The sequence below is a fragment of the Anoplopoma fimbria genome, chromosome 7, assembly GCF_027596085.1.
Source record: "Anoplopoma fimbria isolate UVic2021 breed Golden Eagle Sablefish chromosome 7, Afim_UVic_2022, whole genome shotgun sequence".
Taxonomy (NCBI): domain Eukaryota; kingdom Metazoa; phylum Chordata; class Actinopteri; order Perciformes; family Anoplopomatidae; genus Anoplopoma; species Anoplopoma fimbria.
Genome location: NC_072455.1, coordinates 11,285,881 through 11,311,638, shown reverse-complemented (window position 1 = coordinate 11,311,638; position 25,758 = coordinate 11,285,881). Strand labels below are relative to the sequence as shown.

The window sequence follows — 25,758 nt, the reverse complement described above, 5'->3', positions numbered from 1 at the left end:
ATGGTAACCCTCTCCCTGTTGTTATTCAGCTCTTTGTTTACATGACTCTAATAGTGTCTCCGTTTCTGATTGTCTTTGTGCAGGTGTGTCTTTGTCTCCTCTATATCTTCAAATAATGGAAGATGAGAACGACACTACAGTTCACCGCCATCAAACGTTCACTTTCAGCATGTGGACCATCATAATGCCGTTTTACATTGTATTCTTTGTTTTCTTCACTACTACACAACAGCACAGGACAAAGTTCTGGGACCAGGATCGGATGCTTACATGTGCAAACGTATAACTAGGATACTGCAAAATGGAATATATTCTGTAATTTATCCACACATTTAACCGCACAAATGGTACACAAAATAGAACACATTATCAAAAGCTGCCAAAAACCATTGAACCTGCCCAATAAAATAAAAAAGTAGCCCAATTGAACCATGGCTAAGTCCTGACCCCCGCTTCTACTCCGCCAAGCTATCAGAGTTACCCTGCAGCCCACACTGTCACTAACTGCCCTTTTTGCAGCAGACAAAAGGGTCTTCAAAATGAGTTTGAAGGATACATCAAGGATATGAAACTAATTCAGCAGTGAAAACAAGTTAAAAGATAAAGATAGAAGGTAAAGCTACAGATCACAGTGTAAAAGCAAACCAACACATCAGCAGGCGATCGAGAAAGAAGATAATGAAATAAAGGAACAACACTGTTCCTGTAAAGTGGATAGGTCTTTGTTCACTGTTACAATCGTTAAAAATAAAAATCAGCGTGTGTATACATACAGTATAACTACAGCAGCTAGCGTAGCATAGAAGCCCCAAAGCTAGTTAATGATAAGCCAACATACCCTGCTCATGTAAGCTCCACAGGTTTTTTTTTACGTAGAAAAGGTTGTGTTTTAGAAACATAAATCTCATTCCAAACTCTCTGCTTAGTAATTATCACTATTACATAAAGTTTAACCATGACCAGCTCCAAATCCACAAAACCAGCCTGGTAATGAAGAACATCTGAAACAATTTCATTTGAGTCTCTGGAGCAGAGCCTGGAGCTGTCTGATGCTGCACTTTGATTGGCTAGTCTGCATTTGAGAGATGGGACTTAGCAGAAGTTCAGTTGGTAAGAATATCGTCTAATCTGATTGGACATCCTACAGCTTTACAAACAACCAATCATGTACTATATATGTAATTAAAATAGATAAATACGGAAAACTCTTATGTTAAATAAAACCGAAACTTGTATTTTGGCATAAAATGCGTAATTAAGAAATGGATTGATGAATGTGTTTTCAAGGCCTCTAATCAATGCATGCAGACTAAGGTTCAATACCAAGAAAAAAACTACTGACTGAAGCTCGAGCAAACCAGGTTATAAGAGTTGCCAAAAATCTTGTTTTCCATCTAGACTTTAAGATTCTGTGTTAAATACCTTGTGTATATGGCAAATTGAATCCCTTGGCCATTTGGATAAAGTGATGAACACAGTGATGTGGCCTCAATTTCAGGATTAAAGACCTGACAAAAAATAATTAAAACATAGATCACCTGCACCGGCGACCAGCTCCTTAGCTCGGCTGTGGAGACAGAAAACAACTGTGTGAGACATAAATATGACACCATTTCAAGTTAGTAGCTTAGCTCAGTCGCTCACTTCAAAATCACATACTGTCTTACTGCGAGGTTTTCATGGGAATGGAATTTTATTATTATTCATAGGGGCCATCAGTGTTCCAGCAAGTGTCTCTTTGATGAGATATGTGTGGCTGTAGCAGCCGTAGGAAAAAGTGAGCTGTGTGACTGTGTGGTGAGAGCTTGTGAGTGATGGCGGCGTGGCTCACTTCTCCAGGCTGGGGGAGCGGGTGAGGAGGTTGGCGGAGGACGCCGCCTTCTTGTCCAGACGTTTCCTCTGCTTCTCGAGGTTCCCCAGTTTCTCGCTGTTCCTACGAACCCTGGAACACCGGAGGACAGAAATCTGCTTCAGTTTCCAGCAGTAAACACTCTGCAACACTAAATTCCACACAGATGCGTGCAGTGATTATGCATGCAAATGGTAGTTTATGGATATTTTGAATTTATAAATAGTATGCACACACAGAAACATGCACGTTTGTGTTTGCTGTGTTTCAAATTGTTTCCTGACTTCATTCCCAACCTTCCAAAAGGATAAATCTGGTTAAATACAACCTACTTTTTGTTTTGGCCACCATTACTCTCTGTATAAATAACATTGTACTCACCAATGTAACTGACTTTTCTTAATAAAGACCTGCCCCAATTAGTGACTATTGATATAGCTTTCCATTGTAGAAAACAAATATGCAGTTTACAATGATAATGGTGGCAGATTTACCATCGGAATTTAGTTGATGATTTCAGACGGACGTAGACAAAAGCAACCTCCTATTTCTAGCTGGCAACTGTTGATGTTGCTGGATAAAATTAGACTTGTCGTAGGCAGATTTGATCAGCTATAGCAGAGACGGTTAAGAAAGTAAATGGCACATTTAAGGGTCATTTCCTGTGTCGGAGTCCTGTGGGTTTCGCCACTGCTCTGTTCATTTAGGGGACTAGCACCAGGTCCTGAGTCTGTTAACGTGAACACAGATTATGACCAATTATTTTTTTTCCATTGTCAGAGAAAGTAATAAATATTTGACCCATTTTTCTGACACTAAAATGGAATTTTTAAGACGGACAAATCAGAAAGAAATGTACATTGTTTGAAACTTGTCAATACAGATATCGCTTCTCTCTGCTGTTGCTGAACCGTAGGTCTAGTGACATTACTAGTCTAGCGTAGGCCAAACTGTCAAGTTCTTAAGCTAATGTCAATTAATGTTCTCGAATGCCCTGGCCAAATCATTTTTGTAATGCTAAATATTGCTGTTAGTCTACTGTTGGCAAAAGAAAATATCAATATATTTACTCCTACTTAGGAGACAGGAAATGCATACCGTTTCAATGGCTTTGCTTGGTATGGTTCATCTTTTCTTAAAGAACAGGATAAGCTAATGTGTAGGGTAATAAAGTAATGGCAAACTTATCTCAGGTGAACTTTCCCATATCCAATACACATCAGGACTGAGCAGCTAACGTTACCCTAAAGTCCACACTGCCTCACACACAGTTGATGTTCCAGTCCTCAACTGGGCTTTTCTTAAATCACCTGTAACTCCACAAGGTGTAGTCAGCTAATGAGATGCTAACTCTTGGCCTTGGAAGTAAGTTACTACTGTACGTAGTAAGCTAGTAAGCCAAGTATGCTAACAATATTGCCTTACTTTAGAGCAGAAAATCTCGAGCAGTGAAACAGTTTGTAAACAAGCCAAAACGTTGCCTAGAGGAGGAAGTATATCCTAAAAAAAATTTGTTGTTGGGGAATTGGAACTACCCTTCTTTCTCTTTCAAACAAGTTTGGCTAACACAGAGGTTTGATTAAAATCTGTCTGATCATGTTTCTTGTGCCGTCAAACTTCTTTTAGAAATGTCATCTTGTTCCTTGAACAGAACTTGGGGAGTTCAGTGTCATCATTGCCGATAGAAGTGTACCATGAAAATTGTACCCAGTTGTACTAAACTGAAAGTACCCTTTAATGCCTGGCTTATAGCTAATATAAGTACTTTTATTGTCCATCAGCCAAACTCCCACTTCTAAATTGGCAACTTGTAGAGTAGAGGATTGATTAGGCTGAATTTGACAAGGACAAATGACACATGATTACACACAAACAAACTGTTAACCATAATTAATCTCTCGTTGTCTCTGGGGATTTCTTGCGACACACCCCGTTTCCTGATGACATGCCATTGTAACAGTAGCATCACAAGAAAAAAAAAAAACCTTTGGTGTCTATCCACGTCACTGACCACGGATCGAGGAAGTGAAACTCAGTTTGCAACCACCCCATCATCCCAAGTCTGTCTAGCACTAATCTTAAATCAAGTGTTGAATATAGGTGTAGTAGGCTGAGCAGGGTGGCACTTCATTCCCAGTACCTCAGAGGAGAAAGGCAGAGCTGAACGGAAGGACTAGAGCACATGTTACCCATCACCAATGAAACCCATTTACAATCCACAATGAGGAAATAGGACAAAAGAACACATGCATGCACAAGCACATTACACACACAAAGCAGCATTGCTCTGGCACAGTGCTTTTCTCATCACTTCAAAGGCAGTCTTTTGAGAACAAATCACAGCATGCAAGAGGTCCTTGATTCGTTTGAGTAAAGACAATGTTAAAAGTGTGATTAAAAAAGGGCAGATCTGCCTTAAAACACAATCAAGATTTCAGGCAGTTACTGTGCTTCTGCAAAACCCAGTTATATGGCAGATCCTTAGTGGCACTGTGTCAACTTGGCACATCTGCATCGTCTTATAGAACGATCAACCTCAATACTTTGTGGCTAAAGTGAAGTTGTAACCTGGAGGACCACTCTGGAGGTTCTTTTGATGGATATTAACCATGATGTATGCTGTTGGGACGGATATGCCGTTACAAAATATTTTCTGTCCTTGAAAGGTAACATCTGTACACACGTGCAAACCCCTGACCTTTCTTGTGTGTAAACATGCTGTAACCCTAGCCCCTTTTGTACAGTATGCTGTGTTCAATTACCTTCACATCACATTTTCCACTGGGTTCAAATTTGTGTGCCGTGAAGCGGATATGTCACTCAGTGTGGACGAGTTATGTCCATTATGTTCTGCTAAGGCTTATTGTTTCCCTCGCCCCCTGCTCAAACACATGGTGAAGAAAGCACATGGAGGCTCGAGCGAACATGACGACAGAACGAGTCATCCTCAATTGGGCTTCCCGCTCTAGCGCGGCATAATCTCACCCTGGCAAACTAAGGCTGATTTTCTCATGAGGGGGTTTGCAGCACAACTGGGGTTTGCAGTCACACAAGTCAGAATCAAGATTTTTTTTGATTAGTCCTTAAAAGCCATGCAATCAATCTCAACAGAGAAGATGATTATGGAGACGGCGTCGGTGAGGGTGGAGATATCACCCACAGCGGTTTCTTCTCTCCTTCCTGGATGGGAGACAGGGGGCCGGAGCGGGAGCTGAGGTTGGAGTCTGAGGTTCTGACCGTGGCCGGGACAGAGCCCGGCTCCTCTGGGGAGCAGCTTCTGTCCTGGAAGTCCTCCCTCTGGAGGCATCTGATCGTGGTGGGCTGAATGGGCTCCTCCACGGACGACGTCCAACTCAGCGCCTTTTCCTGCTCCCCTCCTCCTTCCTCATCTTCCTCCTCATACTCCTCTTCCAAGCCGGGGACGCGGTGGAGCTTGGCCCGCGTCCCCTCAACCACAGGCTCCCCTGAAGGGAGGGCGTCCTCCAGTTGCAGGCTCTGGACGCGTCTGGGGAGAGGGACCCTGTCCTGCCCAGTGCCCTGCCCTGGGAGGGTGGGCTCTGTCTGGGTTGACCTGTCCAGTGTTGCTGGTCTGGGTCTTGGCGTCATGGACACTGGGCTTCCTATGTGGCCATTGGCATTGGTCACAATGCTGTCTGACAGTTGGCTAGAGATAGTTCAAAGGTTGAGGTCAACACTGAAGAGTCATACAAATTACATAACATATGAACAAAAGCAGGCTTCTGAACAGACTAGCATGCCTCTGATGTAGCAAAAATATGGCTATACATCAAGGGGAAATAAATGATGGCCACTCATCATCATTTTTCTGAGCTTTTAGCGTGTTGGTCCAGTACCTGGTAGTAGGGTGGCGGATCCCATCAACGGTTGAGCTTGAGGGAAGTCTTTTGCTGCCTGTGCAACCATCAGAGCAGCACACTTGGTTCAGCACTCGAGCAGCACCTGGGTTCACTGGGAGGGACAAGATTTGATTAGTTTTTGATTGAGATCTATTGATCGTTATTTCTGAGTGGAACTGCACCGGCGCTAGGTATGTCCAGTCGTTTACCATGAACGGCAGTCGGAGAAATACAGTGTGCACCATGTAGGGCAGGGTTTTTATTTTATAATGTTTTGATACTGTCACAGATAGCCAAGTTTCAAAACCAATACCACACCAATATTTTATTTGATATTTTAGCTTGTCCGTCACTTGTACAATCCCAAATGTGTATAGTTAACTCAGCCAGATTTGTTTTACGTAACTACATAGGGTACTAGACTATATTTAGTTACAATGTTTAGTTAAGATTGAGACTCAGTGGAGCTCAGCTCCCTCCGACAATCTTTCCGAGAACGGACAATCTAAAGTGACCCTCTACTTTCTTTTGCAATTCCCTCAAAGAGAGAAGATCTCATTAACATTTTTTACATGCCTAACATCTTTCTATAATACCTTCAATAGCATCCATTCAGAACAGGTAAACACACCTTTGCCTTTATTTGAGTTTGGACATTACATTGTTTGATCTAGTTCAGTTGAAGCATACTGCAACCTTTGGAGATGTAGTAGATCATTTTTCCCTGTACAAAATCTAATTAAATCCAAGCGTCTCTTTAAGACTAGACTATCCATGGTCTGGCAACTTTAAATGCACCCAACTCAAAGCACCTGAAGCTAACCAACATTGCTGTGACGTCCAGTGTGTGAGGAGATGAGGGTGAATGTAATGAGTTGCCGGTCATGCACGTTAAGGTTTCTTTTAATGCACAACTGTGCCACCAATCTCACAAATCCAATGATTTGTAATAAATCGTTTGATGAACTTTTAAATTCATCATGTGTTCATCAAGCTGTTCATGAGACTCCATTTACACAATTAGACTGAGCACATACAAGCCAACGCAAAGAGCAAAATAGTTTTAGGTGTCTTTATTGACAAATGCCCAATGTAAGATATTTTGTACATGACTGTCTTTGCATAGGCAATTGTAAAGAGTGAAAACCATAGACTGTCTATAGGAAGTGGATGTAGTCATCGTGACGTCACCCACTGCCGTCTCCACAGTTTCGCCGTTGCAATTGAGGATTACGACCGTCACCATGTTGTTTTTCTCGCAACCGATAGAGAAGTTACCATATATGGACTGCGGAGGAGTGAGGTATTGATGTTGTATACGGATCCGGTAGCGGCATCGACCTGTCAATCACAGTAAGCTCGCTGCATACCCTGCTTTATGATCTATTGGACTCTGAGTGGACCATAATTTACTAAATGAACATCATGCTGTATTGAAGAAGACTTGAAACTAGAGATTGAGACCATAAACTCATGTTTACAATGTTTACTGAGGGAATAAATCAAGAGAGAAGGAGAGTCATTTTCTCATAGACTTCTATACAATCAGACTTCTTTTTGCGACCGGAGGAGTCACCCCCTGCTGGCCATTAGAGAGACAGCAAGTTTTAAGACTATTTCCCATTGGCTTAACTCGGCAGAACAAGAGGTTCGGAAAACACTCGGCGCTGTTCTACCACCCAATGTACCATGAGCATGTAGAAGATCACTCACCTGCAATGAGCTGCTGTTTCAGTAACGGTAAGAGCTGATCATGGAGGCGGATCCTGCGCAAGGCATCAGCCAGTGAGGATTTCAGCAGCGTGATCTCATCCTCCTGTGCCTGCAGACGCACCTCTATCATGGAAGGTCGGTCTGGGAAGTCGGCGCTGCCGTCTGCTGACGCGTCATCTATAAAAAGAGACCATAAGGTTGCTCAGGAAAGCAGGGCTTATTGTGAGAAGCCTGGCTGGAATGAGCCATACAAACTAACCAGGATTTCTGCATCACATCAACAAACCACTTCCATGAAAAAGCAAAGAGACATTTTTAGCAGCAATTTGTCGGCCAGCAATGAGCTCAAAGATTAACACAAGTAGATATCATGTTTGCTCAGTTTGTTGGAGCGCTCTGTTTCTATTAATCAGGTGAATTCATTTTTTTTAATGTTAAGTGCTGTAGAGAATGTATAAGACGAAACATGGCACTAAACAACATTGAAGTAATAAATAGTACTCCAGCAACAAGATATCATCATTTCATTGGCTACCAATCAGAGGAACATTTCTTCAGTTGTACAGTGTAGTTTTGCAGGCTGCCATTTTCTAAAATCTGGGTCAAGTGAATAAAAACAACTTGCAGTCTCTATTGACAGTAGCTTGGCTATTTAAAATGGCGAGTTTGTTCAGGATGCGCTGTGTTGTGCTACTAACGATTCTCTCTGACCAATCAGTTGTCTGCAGTGTTTTAACTCTACCTTCTAAAATGGGCTCAGTTTCTTGGAACCTCGACCTAGGTGGTACCAAAAAAAATGACACAAGGTGGTACCAAAAAAAGCAAGTCGAGTTGAGTAGCCGTACCATGCAATGGAAATGCAGCATGAGTACATTTCTTAGATTTTCTTTTCTGTTGAGAGTTTGAAATCAGCCATTTTTAGCTGACCCTAAGGGACACCAGCAACCTCTCTAATACAAACTAACCTTTGCAAACTGAAAGATTTTTTCTTTTATTGGACTTTCAGGACCTTGTACCAAGTTAACTGATGGAAACACAATTACACTGCAGTTTTTCCTTTTCCATTTTGAATGATTGTGTATAATCCACCTGACATTTGGATGGAAATAGTGAAGGGAACAGGAAATGAGTACATGCTAACATAATGTGTGTGTGTGTGTGTGTGTGTGTGTGTGTGTGTGTGTGTGTGTGTGTGTGTGTGTGTGTGTGTGTGTGTGTGTGTGTGTGTGTGTGTGTGTGTGTGTGTGGCATGTGTGGTGTGTTTGTGTGTGATGGCTTGAATCTTTGTGAGAACTATTTTTTGTTTCAAAATACCACAGTGATGGCATTTCTGCATTATGAGGACATTTCTGCATTATGAGGATATTTCAGCACTGTGAGGATATTTTGTCGTCACTATTTCAAAGGCCTGTCTGAACGTCTTGGTTTGGTTTTGAGGTTACGGTTATGTTTCAGTTTAGGTTAAGGTTGAGCTTAGGCATTTAGGTTTAAGTTATGGGCTAGCGAGTGCATTTTGTCAATGGCCCTCACAAGTATAGAAAGACAAACACGCGTGTTTTCTGGCGTGCTGGAAGGAGAGGGGATTACAGCTGCTTGGAGCATTGCACTCAAACAAAGGAGTGTCTCTCAAAGACCTTATTGTGTGTCGAGTAGGGCTACAGTTCTGGTATGCGTGTATGCGCGTGTGTGGAACACCCCCTTCTGTTCTCGTGTCACTGGATGGAACGAAGCTGTGCATAGTGAACATCAGGAGGATCTTTTCCAGCTCCAGCTTGACTCAGCTGTGTTGGTAGCTCTCATGATTACTCAACCACTCGATTCTTGCTCAGTCATTTTAGGTTTTGTTTTTTTGCAACGCAGGCCAATAAATCACCAGCATTAATTGACCGAGAAGTTCCAAGGAAATTTTCCCACTCAGTAATAAGTAGGCAAGAGGTCCTCAGACATCACTCCTCTGTGCACACATCCTTTAAAAGCCCACCCCATTACATTTTAGCAAAGGCTAACAGTTGAGATCAAGGACCTGTAATAACACAATGCCAGTAAGCATAGTCCAAAGGCCAAGTCATACTTTCTGCTTTGATCTGTGTGACGTAAATGTCGTCATCTGCCCATTGACAGAACACCACTAGCATCACTTAAAACAATATAAAATCCTGAGGTTATTGTGTTGCATTGTCAACACAAAGCGAAAGGCTGGTGTGTCACATTCATTTTACAGACACAGGAATGATCTCTCTGATCTCAGATTAAAGCTTCATGTTTCCTTCGTGGTCCAAACATGACTCATTACTGCAATAGAAAAGGTCCTTGAACTCTAATCTAAGAAACTACTCAAACCTGGTCTGTACTTGGCGGGCAGCCAATCTTTACTGCTTCACTGGAAGATTTCCTCAGCATGCTTTTAACAACATGTAAATGATCGGCCCATTTATCAGTACTTTGTCTCAACCTGTTTCTTCCATGGCACTTGTCACTTTACCCAGAATGCAAATTGAAAACACATGAAGAATTAACCTCCAGATTCAAAGATAGATTTGTTTTGCTCGCTGCACTACGGAGCCGTGGGAGGGACATTGAGGGGAAAATAAAAAAACATCTGTCAGTCCTGAAAAACTTTGATCTAGCTCAAAAAAAAAAAAGATGGAATAAAATTAGGTTGATGTACTTCCGAGTAAGTTATGGATTGGCCTCAAATGTAAAGACAAGACAAATGAGACAAGAATTAGAGAGCTTGCACACCCTGCGGTCCCTTCGCCTTCGGATAGCGGTAAGCTGTAGCTGAAATTCAGCCAGCGCAAACCCCCTGATCTGTTTAACGGCAGCAATAGAACATTTTGCTGAGAAGGCGGGGAGCATTGATTGTCTGGGAACAGAATACTTTCTGTTAGCTAGCGCAGTCGCTAGCCACCAGTCCGCTGTGATCCCCCGGCTGACAAATTTTTAGTTGCTACAGCTAAACGCTAAATGAAAGTACGTCTCTGGACCTGGCGTCCACTCTCCTCACGGCGGTGTAGTCTCCTAGCAGCTAAAAGTAAGGCGGGGGAACCGCGGGGTGAGCTATCTAGCTAATCTTATCTCAAGGACTGACACCAAAATATGAACTTAAAAGCTGTAATTTATGTTTTCATCAATTTCTGCTAACAAACTACACTAGTTCTAAAAATACTGTGTTAATAGTTTCTAAAATTAGGCATTCAATTCTTAGCTTTAAACATAATATGTATTAGTGCTTGATACAGCTAATACAAATGTACAATATATCTCTGAAGCCCTAAGTAAATACATTAAAACAGGAAGTAAACATTCTCTTTGATATCGGTTAATGGAACCCAGCCTGGATCCATGCAGCATGGTGACCGTCATCACCAGGAGATGTCAGTGTCTTTGCCAACTGAGTGACGTAAAAGCAGCCAGAGGCCTCGTGGAAGTTTTGGCACACCAGGGTTATGATTCACTGTGGCTCCTGAAGACATTTTCCTCCAGTGTAACCGTTTCACTGGAACAGGCATTTCATCATCAGCGCTGTTGTGAAACACCTGGAGCCGATCCAGCTGGGCTGTGGAGGAAATGTTCCCTCCACAATAAAGGTCTACTTGGAAACGCTGCGCACTGATTATCCCTCAGAATAATAAGTTCAGAGTGGAACACAGCAGACAAAATGTAGAGCTTACATCTGAGACCACCTCTCAGATGTAAGCTCAAGTGATCACATGATGAAACGGATTAACCCTGTTTTTTTTTTTTTAAGACTACATTTTTGCAGATATCTCATTTTAAGTTTTTAAAAACAACAGCTTCAGTCTGACTTTAAATATAATCATGTAGGGACTTACAGGCTCTGCCCCTCGCTCCGGTGGAGGTGGTGGGAGAAAGGAACATTATGGCTAAGCTATCATTCCTGGTGGAGAACAGCTTAAGCTGGTGTATAGTTCAGAACTAGAAGTGGGTTTGTACTGTGTGCATTGGACAACAGCGTGACTTAGAACATCAGTGTTGCTACATGTAATAACCTCTCCTTCCTTCCTGCTGATTTGACCTATATACAACTAGTATCAAAATGAGCTAAATGGAACATGCCAGCACTGCCGCGACAGTAACTTCATGAGCTGAGACAACAACGGGAAGACACCTCAACTAAATGTGATCATCACTTAGGTCCGACTGATCAGGAGCACAGCATTCCTTTGACTTGACTTGCATCAGAGTAAAAGCCTGCGGAGAGTGCAGGAGGGAGGAAGTGTTTGATGAAGTGATACAAGCAGCCACTTTGGAATTTCAAGGGAGACCACACACACAATACAAGCATGCTTGTATCAAAGTACTGAAGCTGCAGGTTTCGGAGAGCGGGACCGGAGATCAAATACTGTTGGGTTTAGGCTCAGGGTTAGGACTGTGTGTGAGGTTTACTACATTCAGCGCCTCTCCAAACCAACAGGCTTCTTGTCACTTGAAAGTTAGTTCATTATCAGTGTGAAAACCTTAGACTTTATATAAGAAGTGGACGTAGTCATTGTGGCATACCCCATTGGTTTGTGGACTGCCTTTATGAAGCCTCGAGTTTGGAAATTCCGCAGTTGCCATCTTGGCCTTTTTGCAAGCAGTGAATGGAGGCTAACATATTTGCAATGGGGAGGAGTGACAAAAAGACGTTGTATACTGCTCTGACTTGCCAATCACAAAATGTCACAGTTCTGCTCCCATACAATCTGTCTCACACTCACCTCTCAGCCACTCCCACCTCACCTGCCTGTCACAGCTGCCCCTTCTCTCCTGTCACTCCACATCTCACTCACCTAATCAGGTCATTCAGTGCACCTGTCCGCCACACCCACCTCATCAGTTTAATCACTCTCACCTGCTCACTCTGCTGCACCTACTCACCTCTGTATATAAACCCCAGTCACTCACTCACCCGTCGCCAGATCTCATTATGCCAGACTTTCCTGTTTCCGTTTACCCTTCGATTGATTTCCCGTTACCGACCCTGCCTGATTGGACTTCTCCGCCTTGCTCCTGCCCTGGTAAACGACTTCGCCTTCCGTCTCCGACTACGAGACTCCTGTCTTTCCTCTGCCCCGGTAAATCGCCATAGCCTTCTGTCCCCGACCACGAGATTAGCCTCGGCATTCTCTGGTTTCCGTCTGCCTTCTACCCTGACAGCTTGGCTTTCTACCGAGCGGATTATTCCTTGTGAGTTGATCAGAGACTGTTCACCTGCTGTATTCTTTGCCTGGAATAAAGTCTTGTTCAATGATTCCTCGTGTCCGTCGTACTGCTTCTGGGTCCTTACCACACCCGTTACACAATAAGCACACCCTAAAACCTACCCTGCTTAATGGTCTATTTGACTCTTAATGGACCATCATTTGCTAAATGAACATCATGCTGTATTGAAGAAGACTTGAAACCAGAGATTGAGACCATAAACTCATGTTTACAATGTTTACTGAGGGAATAAATCAAGAGAGAACGAGAAGCATTTTCTCATAGACTTCTATACAATCAAACTTCTTTTTGCAAACAGAGGATCGCCCCCTACTGGTCAGTAGAGATAATGCAAGTTTTAAGACCTTTCTGCATTGTAGAAACAGTCAAATAAAGTCTCAAATAAAATAATTGGCTCAGTAGTTCACATGGTAAACAGGGCATCAGTGCAGTAACTGGGTCATGCCACTTTCTCTTTTAGTTCAGCAATTCATTCTAACAGTGTCAACTTTTTTTTATAAATCGCTGTTAAGCCACTCTCGATGAAAATGAGATTTTTACAGTGAAGTCAATGTATATTGCAGTGGAAATGCATCCTGAACATATATTAAGATTATCTATATAATTTAAGACCACAGTTAAATATGGAGGAAGAGTTTGCACACACATAGCATTGACAGGAATATAACTGCGCAAGCCGGTGTGTCTTTAGAATGATGGGCGAGAAGGAAGTGAAGGTTCCACTTCTCTAATCTAGGCCTTCCTGCCCCGTGCACACTTTAAGACAGAGTGGCTGGAGCTTTAACAGCCATCCTAAACCCTTGTCTCTAAACACTACCTGATGATAAACAATTAAAACATTCCAAACCCTCATTTTGTGAGGCTGTTGCTGAAAACGTGGATGGAAAAAGGCTGAGAAAAGCAGAACCACATGCTGAAAGCTCGCTTCCCACTGCGGGCCTCCCTCATTTTCTGAGGGGGAAAAAAAAGAGCCGACGTCAGTCAGCGAGGATTATCAAAGACCGGACATCATTAGCAGATAAACAAGTCTCCCTTTAGAAACCCAAATGAACCCCATTCAACACTCAGACAGTGATGGATGAGCATATTACTTCTAAAGTTTTAGCAGGTCATCCTCCAGACGCCATGTTCTCTCTTCGTATTTGGGTTTGTAGCCTTTGTGAATTTAAAGGAGATATTATCATCAGTTTCAGGTTCAAACTTGTATTTTGGTTTATATATCTATACATATGTTTACACACATTAATGATCAAAACACTTTATTTTCCTTATCCTGTCTTCCTGAGTCTAGGAGGAGGGAATTTTAATGCCTCAGTTTCAGGGGGAAACATCTTTATTTATGTAAAGGAAGAACACAAAATTCAGGCGCCAGGTGACAATTCAATTTTATAACCGAATATAATGCTGTTATACAGGAATTCTATATTGCTTTCCAATATTTATTCTCCTGTAGAGTAACTTCTGTCATATCGTTTGGGTCTTCTGTGGTATCGTCTTCTAGTTCCTGCATGCGTTATTTCGTGCCTTACTGGATGGATCAAGTAAAATTTCTTTCATTTATCTAGTCATGTTTTTATGCTTTTTACATGCAGAATGACTTCCAAGAAACTCATGAGAACATCTTTGGTAAACACAATATTTAAAGTGGTGCTTTTCTTTCATTCTTTAAGGAAAAACTCAATTTTACACATCTGTTGATTAAATCAACTAGATCAGTTTCCTAATAATTTCTTGATCTCTGCTGAGTCAAAACCACGTACTGTATATTAGAAGTGGACGTAGTTGTCGTGACTTCAACCATTGGTTTGTGGACTGATGTTTTGAAGCCTTGAGTTTGGCGTTTTGGCCGTTCTGGAGGCTCTGAGGGATCGAAGCCTGTTCAAGCATCCTCAAAAGAGACCATACATCAGTCTAACCATCTTCCCCTTTGCTGTGAAGTTCTCATGAGCTGCAGCTTCATTATACACTCACGCATGTCAAATTACTACTGTAGTCTGGACAGAAACCAAGCTTCGAGGCTTAACTGTCACCAGCTGGCTCCAGCGTTACGGACCTATGAGATTCTGCGACAAACAGGCAACACCGCGCTGACGAGCATTTACCTCCTATCTGCCACACCCAGCCTGATGAAACATACTGGAGACCGGCCAAGAACACATTTAACAGTCACTCTGGTGTACACATCCAGTAAGGCACAAAATAACGCATGCAGGCACTAGAAGACGATACTAACCGACAAAGTTGTGGAATCCATGTTGTGCATTCTGCAACTGTATATTTATAAACACAAGGTTTTAACCGTACTAACCGAGCCGTGAACTGTGAGATGTGATTAAAAACACCAGAAAACCCTGGTAGGTAGACCCCGAGTTAAGATTTTTAAAATAAATGATGAAACGATGGAGCCACAAGCCACCAAACACTTTCTACATATGGAGCTTTAAGGGCTCATGGGAGCATCATGGGGATATTATAAATGACCTGAGACAGGAAGTAGCTTGAATAATATAGTAACTGAATGTAGTGCAGTCAGCAAAACCTACAGGACAGATTCACATCACATTTATACACCTGAGGATGAAATCTGTCCATTTTGGACACTGAAGCTTACGAAGCACATTCATGATCCCAACAGGATGACCTTGTTTGACCATAATGATCCCTGGTAGCAACCGGACACCTCTGACTGCTTGTTTGCAGTTCTAAATAAATGTGCCAGTATCAAATGTATAGTGTTACATTGACAGTGAAGTTTAGCGCAAGACCTAGCTGGGAGTTATTTGAGTAACCAAAAAAAGGTCTAGTGGTCTATAAGTGGCAACCATATCAAGAAGCCCAGGCTCTTTCAGTTTTGAGGGACTAACGACTGTTGACATGTAACACAACTGCAACATGTTCTACCATGACTCGCAATGAAATATCCAGGCACTATCACACCGTCTACATCTGCTCAGTCCTCTACAGGAAAGGGACACCAAACAGGAAGTGGGAGCTTTCCTTCCAGAGGCGCGCTGTTTACTGCTGAATTTGCCCCCAGGGAAAAAAAACCTATTAACCGTCCGCAACCGGCTTGGGTCCATCTGCAACTCCTGCTCATGCACATATAAGTACCGCACTGCTGACAAATATGCAACTTCAAGTATACAAGAACACACAGCATTTCAGAAATGCCTGCGAGTTCCATTTCTGTGCAGTTTTTTTTTTTTTACAGAGTCCATGTTGTATTTATGACTATGACCATGACTGGCAGTTTGGTGGCACCACACCCACTCCTGCTGTGAAAGAGCTTCTTCACAGGAACTGTTTCTGGCAGTGGGATCCTATACTTAGCAGGTTGGTTTCATACATGGACTTGATGAATGGAGTGTTTTATTGTCTGGTTTTACTGGTAGTAGCAGTGGTGATGTGATGGTTAAATACAATAATACAATAAATGTTTTTCGCAGGGGCCCAAAACTCAAATGTCCAAATTAAAATAGCATGTGTCTCCTCACTATGTAAAAGGTTTCATCTTTGCGAAGTCCATATTGGGACAGTCGCAGTGAGTGACAGTCCTTTTAATATACAGCCCACTATAAATATGACTCCTTGGATGAATACTATCCTCATTTCAGTCTCAATGTCAAACTGTGTTACTTTGCGCTGAACGACCATCAGATCAGAAGACGACACTGATCTAAATCAACTGGAACACAAACACACATTAACAGACACCATAGGGGTCGAGCACACCAGCGTCTACTCTCTGCACACATGACTGCGTTCCCGCTCTACTTTGGGCTTCTGGTTTTCTTGTTTTCATTTTTTCTGTTACAAGCCAAGACTGCGGATGACTCATGGCTGTTTGGCAACAGCTCAGAGGAAGCAGGAATTTGATCCACATTACATTTGCAGCAAACTGGGCTGGAGATTCTGATTAATATCCAGACTTCATCGTAGAACTACTGTGTCAACTTTTACTGTGACGAAGGTATATAATGCCACACTTTTTAGGTTGGTTTGCAGCTCCTATTAATGCCTCTCTATGTGCTGGTTTCCACTGGAGGCGGCAGCGTCCAACATTCCTGCCCAGAAAGTACCCACATGCGGAAGAAGTGACAGGAAATGATGCACGCATGCAAATTAAACAAGGTTGACAAGTTACTCCTATTGCATCTTCTTGGCTCAAATGAATAATTCATATTTGGAGTGTTTTGGCCAATAAAATGGGCAGAATGCTACCTCGGGTTTTGGTCCCAATACATTTTGTAAGTAAGCCAATCTACAAAACTGTTATGTACGCATGATCAAAGTTGGATTTCACTTTGATGGTTGTACATTTAGTGATGAATACTTGATGTTATAGAGAAATAACTATGTTATAATAGGCATTAAATATCCTGGTAATGAGGCCGTGATCGAGTATATGTAAATATGACCTACCGTACTGTTCCACGGCCTGTTCAACGTTTCATCATACAACAGTTCGTTTTTCAAAATAAACTTCTGTTTTCACAGTAAACAACTCAGTTTGGTTTAGGCAACAAAACCTTTTAGATGTATTTAGGAAAGGTGTGTGAAATTCTCAGTTAGGTTTAAGCAACAAAACTACTTAGTTTGTTGTAGGAAAAGGGTCATGGGAGTTTGTACATCCAGTTTACTGTCGGGGGTACTGCAGGGGTACGGGGATACGAGGTACCGTGTTCGTTGCCATGAGCCATCTGGTTTTTGTATAACCAAAGTGAGAGCTTTGCCAGTATACTCTCAACAAAGTCAAACATGAAGAACACTGCAGAACGTACTGGTGGCGGTTTGCAGACCAGTGTGAAGCGGCTGGTACCAGAGTGGGTACCTCCAAGCCTGAGGCCATGGTTCTCTGCCGGAAAAAAGGTGAATTCGCCCTCCTGGTTGGGAGTGAGTCACTTCCCCAAGCGAGGTAAGCATCTCGGGGTCTTGGTCACGAGTCAGGGTAAAATGGAGCAGGAGATGAACAGGCAGTTAAGTGCGGAGTCAGCCGTGATGCGTGCATTGTACCGGACCGTTGTAGTTAAGGCAAAGCTCTTTGTGTAACAGTCCATCTTAGTTCCAACTCTTAACAAAATGAGCTTTTTGGGTATTGACCAAAAGAAGGAGGTTGCGGATAAAAAGCAGATGATCACTTTTCAGGGTGGCTGAAGCTCAGAAGGTGAGAAGCTCAGACATCTGGGGGAGCTCGAGTGGAGCCGCTGCTCCTTCGCGTTGAAAGGGGCCAGCTAAGGATGTTCCGGCATTTTATCAGGATACCTCCTGACCAGGACCTTTAGAGGTTTTTTCTGAGCACTTCCAACTGGCAAGAGGCCGTGGGGTAGACCCAGGACACGCTGGAGGGACACTATATCTGGTCTGGCCTGAGATCACCTCGGAGTGACCCAGAAAGATATGGAAAATGTTTCTCAGGAGAGGGACCTCTGGGATTCCCTGCTACCCTGATGCCTGAGTGACCTGGCCTCGGATAAGCGGAGAGATAATGGATGGATGGCTGGATGATTAACAGTAAATTGGATACATACAGATGAACTTTCTTCAAACAGACTTTCAATTCGGATTGAATTCCAATAGCTTAGTGACAAATGATTCATTCATGGTTCTGGTTATGAAGGAAATGAATCAGATCAATTCACCAAAATACATATTTTGCTGGTGAATCACAACTTCCACAAGAGAGTGTGAGGCCTCAGAAAGTTTGGTGTTTTTAAGTATCCCAATGATCCTAAAAGAAAAGAAAAAAAGGAGAAGAATTTGATTTCAAAGCTGGGAATACAAATCCTCTATTTGATTTTCACTCGACTGAAAGGTCATTCCAGGTCTTGTGGGAGGTTGGCTGCCTGACAGCTGCACAGCCACACACTATTGGACTGATGGGAATCTGTTGTTGAGTCTCTGCACACAGCTACACAGTCTTTCTTGTTTAACTGGTTGAGTTTTCAAAAACGTCCCTTTTCATCCAGCTTGATTGAGGCCAGAGAAAGAGCAGTAGATGCAGATATAATTAGCCTAGCGTGCCCTATAGTTTTCCTTTTTACCCAAAGAATCTGTTTGTCGTTTTGGTTACTGCATCTTCTCCACATCAGAGTCCCAAAGATAAAAGATACTTCCTTTATTTGCATGTAACTTGAGCTAAAATATTGGTATCAGTCTTGCTATGTACCTGCTGAACGAGTTGTGTGAAATCACATGAAACATATTCTCACAGTGTCCACCCACACATCCTCTCTACATTAAGACCATAACCACCTACAGACGCCGCTTGTCCCCAAGCGCCCCGCTCGCTGCTCTGTGCTCTCTTCTTTGATCGACGCCTTGCCTCCGCTCAACATCCTGTACACCCCTACACTAAAATCTGAAGTGAAACAGAGAGCAGCGTCATATCTGAGAAGCACTTTCTCTCCTAACCCCCCCGCTGCACTGTAACTGCATTATTTGCATGACTGGGTTGTGCAGGATAACTGGTATTTGATTCCCTGGTTTAAGCATCAGTAAACATTCAGCTCCTTTAATAAGTCTAGTGTATAATTTACCTGTGTAGCTAAAATACAGACCCTCAGACTATTAACCCTCTGAACCCCAAAACCTGCTGGCGGGATTGAAAATAATGTTTTCTTTTAACAATCGCCAAAACTACACCGTTTATCCTAGCCAGAAGCTGTAAAAAGTCATGTGCAGTGAATGCTTCCTTCCGAAAAAGCAACCAAAACAAGGATAAAAATGGTGATATAATCATCAAAAACATTTTATTCAACAAAAATGAATAAACCTTTTGCTTTAATCAGGTACTGTAAATAAAATGTAAATGCTGTGCTACTCACTCTTTATGATTTATGGCATTGTCACTTTGTTATTCTGCACAAAAGACATGTAAGCAGGTGCAGGACTTCCTTGTTGTGGCTTGTGTTCCCAGAACAACGAAGCCACAGAGACTAAGATGTCACTGGAGCAAAAAAAGCCCCAAAACTGCTTGGGGTTCAGAGGACAAAAATCCCCATTGAAAGCCATTAAAGCTCCAATTCTTAATCCTAATACCATTACAACATCAAATCATGCATTCTAGACCAGGCCAATCAAAAGCCCTGGCTTCTATATTGTAGTTTTTACTATTTTCCACCAGACAGTTTCTCTTGTTGGCCTAAGGGGCAAATACATGCTATTTATAATAACAGAGGCATTTTATAAAAAATAAAAAAAAGCCATTTAAAGAGTTCCAATTCTGAAATTGAATAAATATGTAGTAGTTATGAGGACTGGTGTTGGTTAAAAGATTTAACTCAGCAAAAGTGGAAAATAAAATCATTATTTTAAGGCAGATTTTTCGTCAGATGCATTTTGGTACTCTAAGGACATAAGAGCTATTTTTTGAAGAGATGCACAAGGGTTTAGCTGTACTAATTAACATTTTTACATTAATTATGGCTCAAATGACTCCCTGTAATGTAAATGTGTTGCTCATAAAGAGGAACCCACTCAGAACTTTCAACAACTCTGTAGCTCTACGGATCCTTTCATCCTATTTTAGCTCATTGTTTTGGTTTTCCTGCTCACAGCCTTTCATCAGCCAGGCAGCTGTTTTCAGTGACAAAGCTCTGATAATCCAACAGTAAACTACCTGCCCTGCAGCAAACAGCAGACAGACACAGTTAGAGACTAGCTGGTGAACTTAGTGGAGCATTAAGCAACTCAAGAGACAGATATATTTTCTCAGGAGGTGGTGGAGACCAAAACAGGGCTACGAGAGAGAGTGGGTTTTATTTTTATTTAAATTTAACAGTTGCAGGGTTTATTTCTATCTTTCAAAAAGCATAATAAGTCAGGCTCTTAAGTAACAGATGTATGAGCCTCCCACCAAAACCTTTTCATTTGATTGGACTGCTAAAAAAGAGGGTGGGCTTAGAATTTAGCGCGATTATTGGTTGAAATTGGTTGGTTCTAGCTTCAGGAGCACACGTCATATTTTACTTTTACAGGAAGAAAAGATGATTAAATTTAACTATAAAAATAGAAATAAATTGATTATCTTTTCTCTTTTGCATATATTGATATGTTGATGCACATTATGACCAGATATGTGATCCAAAAGGGTTAAAAGTGCATTTTTCATTTCACCTGGACTTTAACGAAAACGTTTCTGTGAAACATAAAAACCCTAAACATCGATTCCAATTCCTTGTCAAACCAATTCTTTAACTGCACTGAAACTTTTCATCACTTCGAGCCGTCAAGCTTCTTAATCGAACCCTTCAGGAGAAAAGATATTCAAAGACAGCCTATGTGGTATGCCTGCTAAAACACGCACCACTGTCTTATAGGATAAAAGCCTCTAAAAATAACTGTCAGAAAGCCAGAGGAGACGGCACAAGCGCAAGCTCACAGCGCTGGCAGCGGGTCAACACACTGTCGCAGATTTGACTGTCATATCTGGCTGGAGCAGACACGAACATGATGCAAGACCACGCTTGCTCTGCATGCAGATAACAAAACAGTGAGTTCGACTGTTGACTGCCGATGGAACATAAATCTCTGCGGCACGATGATCTCACTGGGAGAAGAGCGATGGGGTTTAGTTTCTGATTTAATAACCAGAGCCATTTGTCTTCGGGGGACTGAGCTTAAATCCATGATGAGTTGTTTTTGTTCTTCCTGATTTATATGTTTGGTGGCAGCTCAAACAGAACGTCATGCAAAGAGGTGAGGCCTGGGAATCACTTGAATTGTTTAGTAGTAGAAATCTATTCGGGGGGAGTTTTTGGCAGAATTTTTCTGTCTAACTAATCAAAGAACCACTAACCAAAACAAGCATGAATCTAACTGGGGGAAAAAAGCATTTGTGTCAGAACAAAGAAGCCCTCACACACAGAGACAGTGAGTTTCTACCTCCAGACTGCAGAAAAGAGGCAGTGTTACAACATCCTGGGAATAACTCTGAAATAGCTGCCATCTGCTGATGCAACTTCCTGCTGATCTCTGCACAACTTGCACTCCATCCCAAAATAGTTTATTATTCACACTGAAGAAAGGACATCATTAACGGATAAGTCTGTTTTAATATAACTTGGTTCTTGTTTTCATAAAGTCCATTTGCCTTTTGAGTGAGCAGCTAATGGACAGTGCTGTCCCACGATGCAATGCACGGAGACACGGAGAAGATACTTGCTGAAGCTGCAGTTGGCGGTGAAACGAAGACACAAAACAATAAACAAATACATAAAAATGCATCTTCGGAATAACATTTTGTTCACTCAGTGGCCTTCCAAAGCTGCAGTATGAATGACATTTGGCACATACATTGCATAATTTCATTTTAGCACTAAACCACAAAGCATACTCTGGTTTCTCTCACTAACTCTAAAGGCACTAACATTACTATATATAGGACCTTCTGTAAACTATGTATTGTGGACTTGGGACACTGCTCATCATGGACTCAATTTTGTATGCAAGGAATGAGTTGCCGATTCACAGAGGTAATTATAGAAGATTTGAGTTTGTAGTTTTGTTTGAAAGTGGAAATGTGTTAAGCAAAGAATTGCTTCCTTTTGGGGGGGGGGTTTTGCAAGCCACATCTGGATTCTTCCACCACTACCAAAAATGTGTTATACTGCCTCATCCTGTTGGCGTTAAATGTAAGTGCACTACTCACTCAAAGTCAAAACTGTACACGGTGAAAATGAGTACAATATATGCATATATACCAATATGGAACTGGGACACAGCTTCATTGACCTGCTACATGTAGTTATTTTCTAAAAATGAATCCCTGACAAAAAATTTGTATTTTAATTACTCAAAATATTAGGTAACTAAAATGGCAACCATATTATTCCAGTTTCGGCAACCGGAAGCAACCAAAACCTTCAGAGCCTCAAAGTATAACTTCTACGAGTAAAGAAGAGTCACAGCCTCCTCCACTCTTGGTGCTCTACTGTTAGGCAGTCAGCTAATAAAGTGCATTTACAAACGCGTTCAATGCACAGCACATAGTTTGCATGTTCCACCTGTTCAAGGTCATGGTTAATTCATATGACCTTTGCCTTCCACGCCACCTGTTATCCCCCTCATGCTCTTACTATATTTATCTCCATTACAGGCCACCATGGACCGTCCAGAGACCTGAAGATGCTGACACAGTTTTTTAGCCATCAAAATTCATTGGTAATAGTTATATTTAAATATCTGAAAATATGTATGGCCCATTAGTAGTATATCTACTACAGCTGTACTAGTATACAAACACAGTACGAGTCTGCTGATATTAGCTTTACAAAGCATTAACATGTACGTTGATTGTATGTAAATTGGTGGTAGTTTACCATATTGTAGGAGTATACAGTTTTGAGTTGTTGTCCAAATGAATGATTCCAAGCTTGAATTAAAAGCTAACATTAAGTAAGTGAGATATTTTTTTATATGCATGAAGAGTTTGGTCTGATGTAGTACATGCAGTAACTGTAAAAACCTGTCCATTGCATTCAACATCAATCGGAGTATTTTATATATAAATTTGCATACTTTTACAATATTGTGATACTGCATCTATAGTGATAAAGATAATGTTATTAACATTGTGCCATTGATTTCAGCCGGATCACCCAGCCCCATGTAAAGGCTTTGTTTTAAAAAGCCTGCATGTTACACATTGGTAGATATGCATATTGTATATTGGTATCTTCACTTTAACAGAACATCACAAACTACAACAGTGAGTTGTTCACATCATCTGACCCATGATATGGTGCGAGGCAGTCAGCTGACGGTGAGACACAGGAAGGAGCAGATGTACAACAGATTGCACATGTCAGAATCTTTTTTTTTAAAGTAACTAGATCACCTTCATTATGAAGCGTCAGTGCAAGATAACTACTATTATAGACAGACATCTTCATTGAGAAGAGTGGCAGTCTACGCTGGGTTTTTCTTTGCCCACAGATGCTGGCGAGCGTCCCCACCTGATATTTACTGTTCCCCTGTGCCTCGCCGCCCCACCGATTTACAAGACAAGTAAACACAACATCAGCCCATAAGCTGGGACAGCAGGGCCCACAGATGTGCAACAGAAAGCTGCATTGTGCAACAGTGTTGAAACTCCTTTAAAAACAGACGGTAAAGCTTGTGAAACTAATGGGATTGTGGCTCGCTTGGAAAAAGTAAACTTGAATTTGAGTGCACATTTTTCAGTAAAATTTAGAAGTCAACTTTTTGTGCATAAATATGGACAGTCTATTAAAATAGCATATACAGTGCTAAATATTATATATGCACCCACACACACACACACCCACACCCACACACTATATAGCCTACTTGTTTGCATCTTTAACACGACAGCAGTGTTCTCTGATCTCTGACAGCTCTGCTGCTGGTATGTTAACGTGGCTGCTGAAAACAAACAGCCGAACCTCATTCAACTATTAGCAGTTCATAACTTCATTTTACAAAAACGTTCATTTCATCACAGAGCTAAATGTTTCATAGAGTTAACTAACTCTTCTGACAATTGACTTTAGTCACCGCAGAGCAGGACGGATGAAAAAACTGAAATAAAAAAAAAAAGTTTCAGTCACGTCTCAAATGTATCTTGCCCCCGCGTGCCACAATAAAGACAGCTGAATAGAAGGCTAAAACGATCACGCGCTCAAACTGAAACTAGCAGGCAGCAGAACATTTAACTACAGCAGCTGTTTACCAACACTTCAGGATATGCAGCTCCTACACACACACACACACACACACACACACACACACACACACACACACACACACACACACACACACACACACACACACACACAAGTGCTGCTGTCATTTACAGCACCGCTTGCATCGAGACATCACTATTTGGAAAATGTATATTTTCGGTGGTTGGCGGTGGAAATTATAGCTGAATAAAAAAAAAAAGATTTCCTTAAAATGTCAACATGTTGGAGCAGCGGGCCTGTTTTTCCCCCACTATCCTCCTCTTTCAACAAAATATGTATCAAGGAATGCGGCAGGAAGCACAGTACAAATGTATTTATTCAATTAAAAGGCTGCTTTTAGAAAAAATGTAAAGCTGAACTAGTCTGAAAATGTACAGTATATACAATGCTGCAAGCCACGTTGTCAGACGTATGGACGTTTCCCGAAAAAACTAAACAATTATTGCCAAATGTGCAGTATTTGGGCAAAGTGTTCCGTCCATAACCATGTGAGCGAGATCCGAACCCTCACTCAGTCAAGTTTCCATACTGCTGTTGTCAGTAAAAAAAACAAAGTCGCTAAACAGGAACATAAAATACGTTTTTCGTTGCTTCACTCACCCAAGCTGTTTGTAGAGGAATCCATGTTACAAGGTGTAACTTCTGTGAAGTTTATTTAGAGGTAAAGCCTGGACTGAGGTGTGTTTTCCATGCTGAGAGAGGAGTGTCAGAAGTCACACTCCGGGGCCGTGTGTCAACCTGCCGGGTTTAGCAGCAACAAGACCGGAAACGTGGGCAGTTTCCCTGCAAATAAAGCGCTATTGTTATGAAAGAATACAAAATATGAAAACACATTCCTAAATCCCGTAAATGTTCATTTAGATCATATAATCACTTAGGTAAAGGTAAATGATATAAAGAATTAAAACAACAAACACCTCGCTAGCTAAGATATTGAACGTGTCCACCGGAAGTTACTTACCTCATGTTGGCTAGCTTAATGCCAGTCGCGGGAAGGCACCATGGAGAGATGCGTTATGAATGTCGAAAGTTGCACCTATTAACTCTCTCCAACAGTTATTGTCCACACTAACTGTGTGTAGCACAGTAGATGAAGTGTACCAGAAGAACGCTAAGATTAAACTTGCCAACACAACATTTCCAGGCTCCTCAGCGCCTGTCAAATAAAATCTGTGAGACTGTATTTGTTTGGCAGTCGTTTGTCGCCACCACGCGGCGAGGCTGTGTAGTGCAAAACAGTGTAACGGATTAGTGACGAGCCAAAAATACGTTGAAAATGCATTATGTTTTATTATGTTTATCGTTTGTATATTTTTTTCTACCTACATTGTTTTTAAAGCAATGCTCTCATTGTCACCTTTTTTGCCTTCTCAGCAAACTTAAGTGCCACTAAATATCTTTTTAC

At 41.7% G+C, this 25,758-nt stretch overlaps 1 protein-coding gene across 2 annotated transcripts in view; it reads right to left on the bottom strand.

The window, feature by feature from the left end:
* Positions 1 to 25,459, bottom strand: part of eml3 (EMAP like 3) — a 49,584-nt gene extending 24,125 nt beyond the window's left edge. Inside the window, exons 1-7 of one of the 2 annotated variants that reach the window (XM_054600954.1) lie at positions 25,315 to 25,459; positions 24,954 to 25,136; positions 7,420 to 7,596; positions 5,704 to 5,818; positions 5,010 to 5,513; positions 1,832 to 1,942; positions 1,539 to 1,567 (exon numbers count right to left, since the gene is read on the bottom strand). In XM_054600954.1, the coding sequence (XP_054456929.1) occupies positions 1,539 to 1,567; positions 1,832 to 1,942; positions 5,010 to 5,513; positions 5,704 to 5,818; positions 7,420 to 7,596; positions 24,954 to 24,978 (961 nt within the window). In that variant the 5' untranslated portion in view covers positions 24,979 to 25,136; positions 25,315 to 25,459. The remainder of the gene's footprint in view (positions 1 to 1,538; positions 1,568 to 1,831; positions 1,943 to 5,009; positions 5,514 to 5,703; positions 5,819 to 7,419; positions 7,597 to 24,953; positions 25,137 to 25,314) is intronic. The other variant, XM_054600955.1, reaches the window with a different exon arrangement.
* Between the last annotated feature and the right edge of the window lie 299 nt (positions 25,460 to 25,758).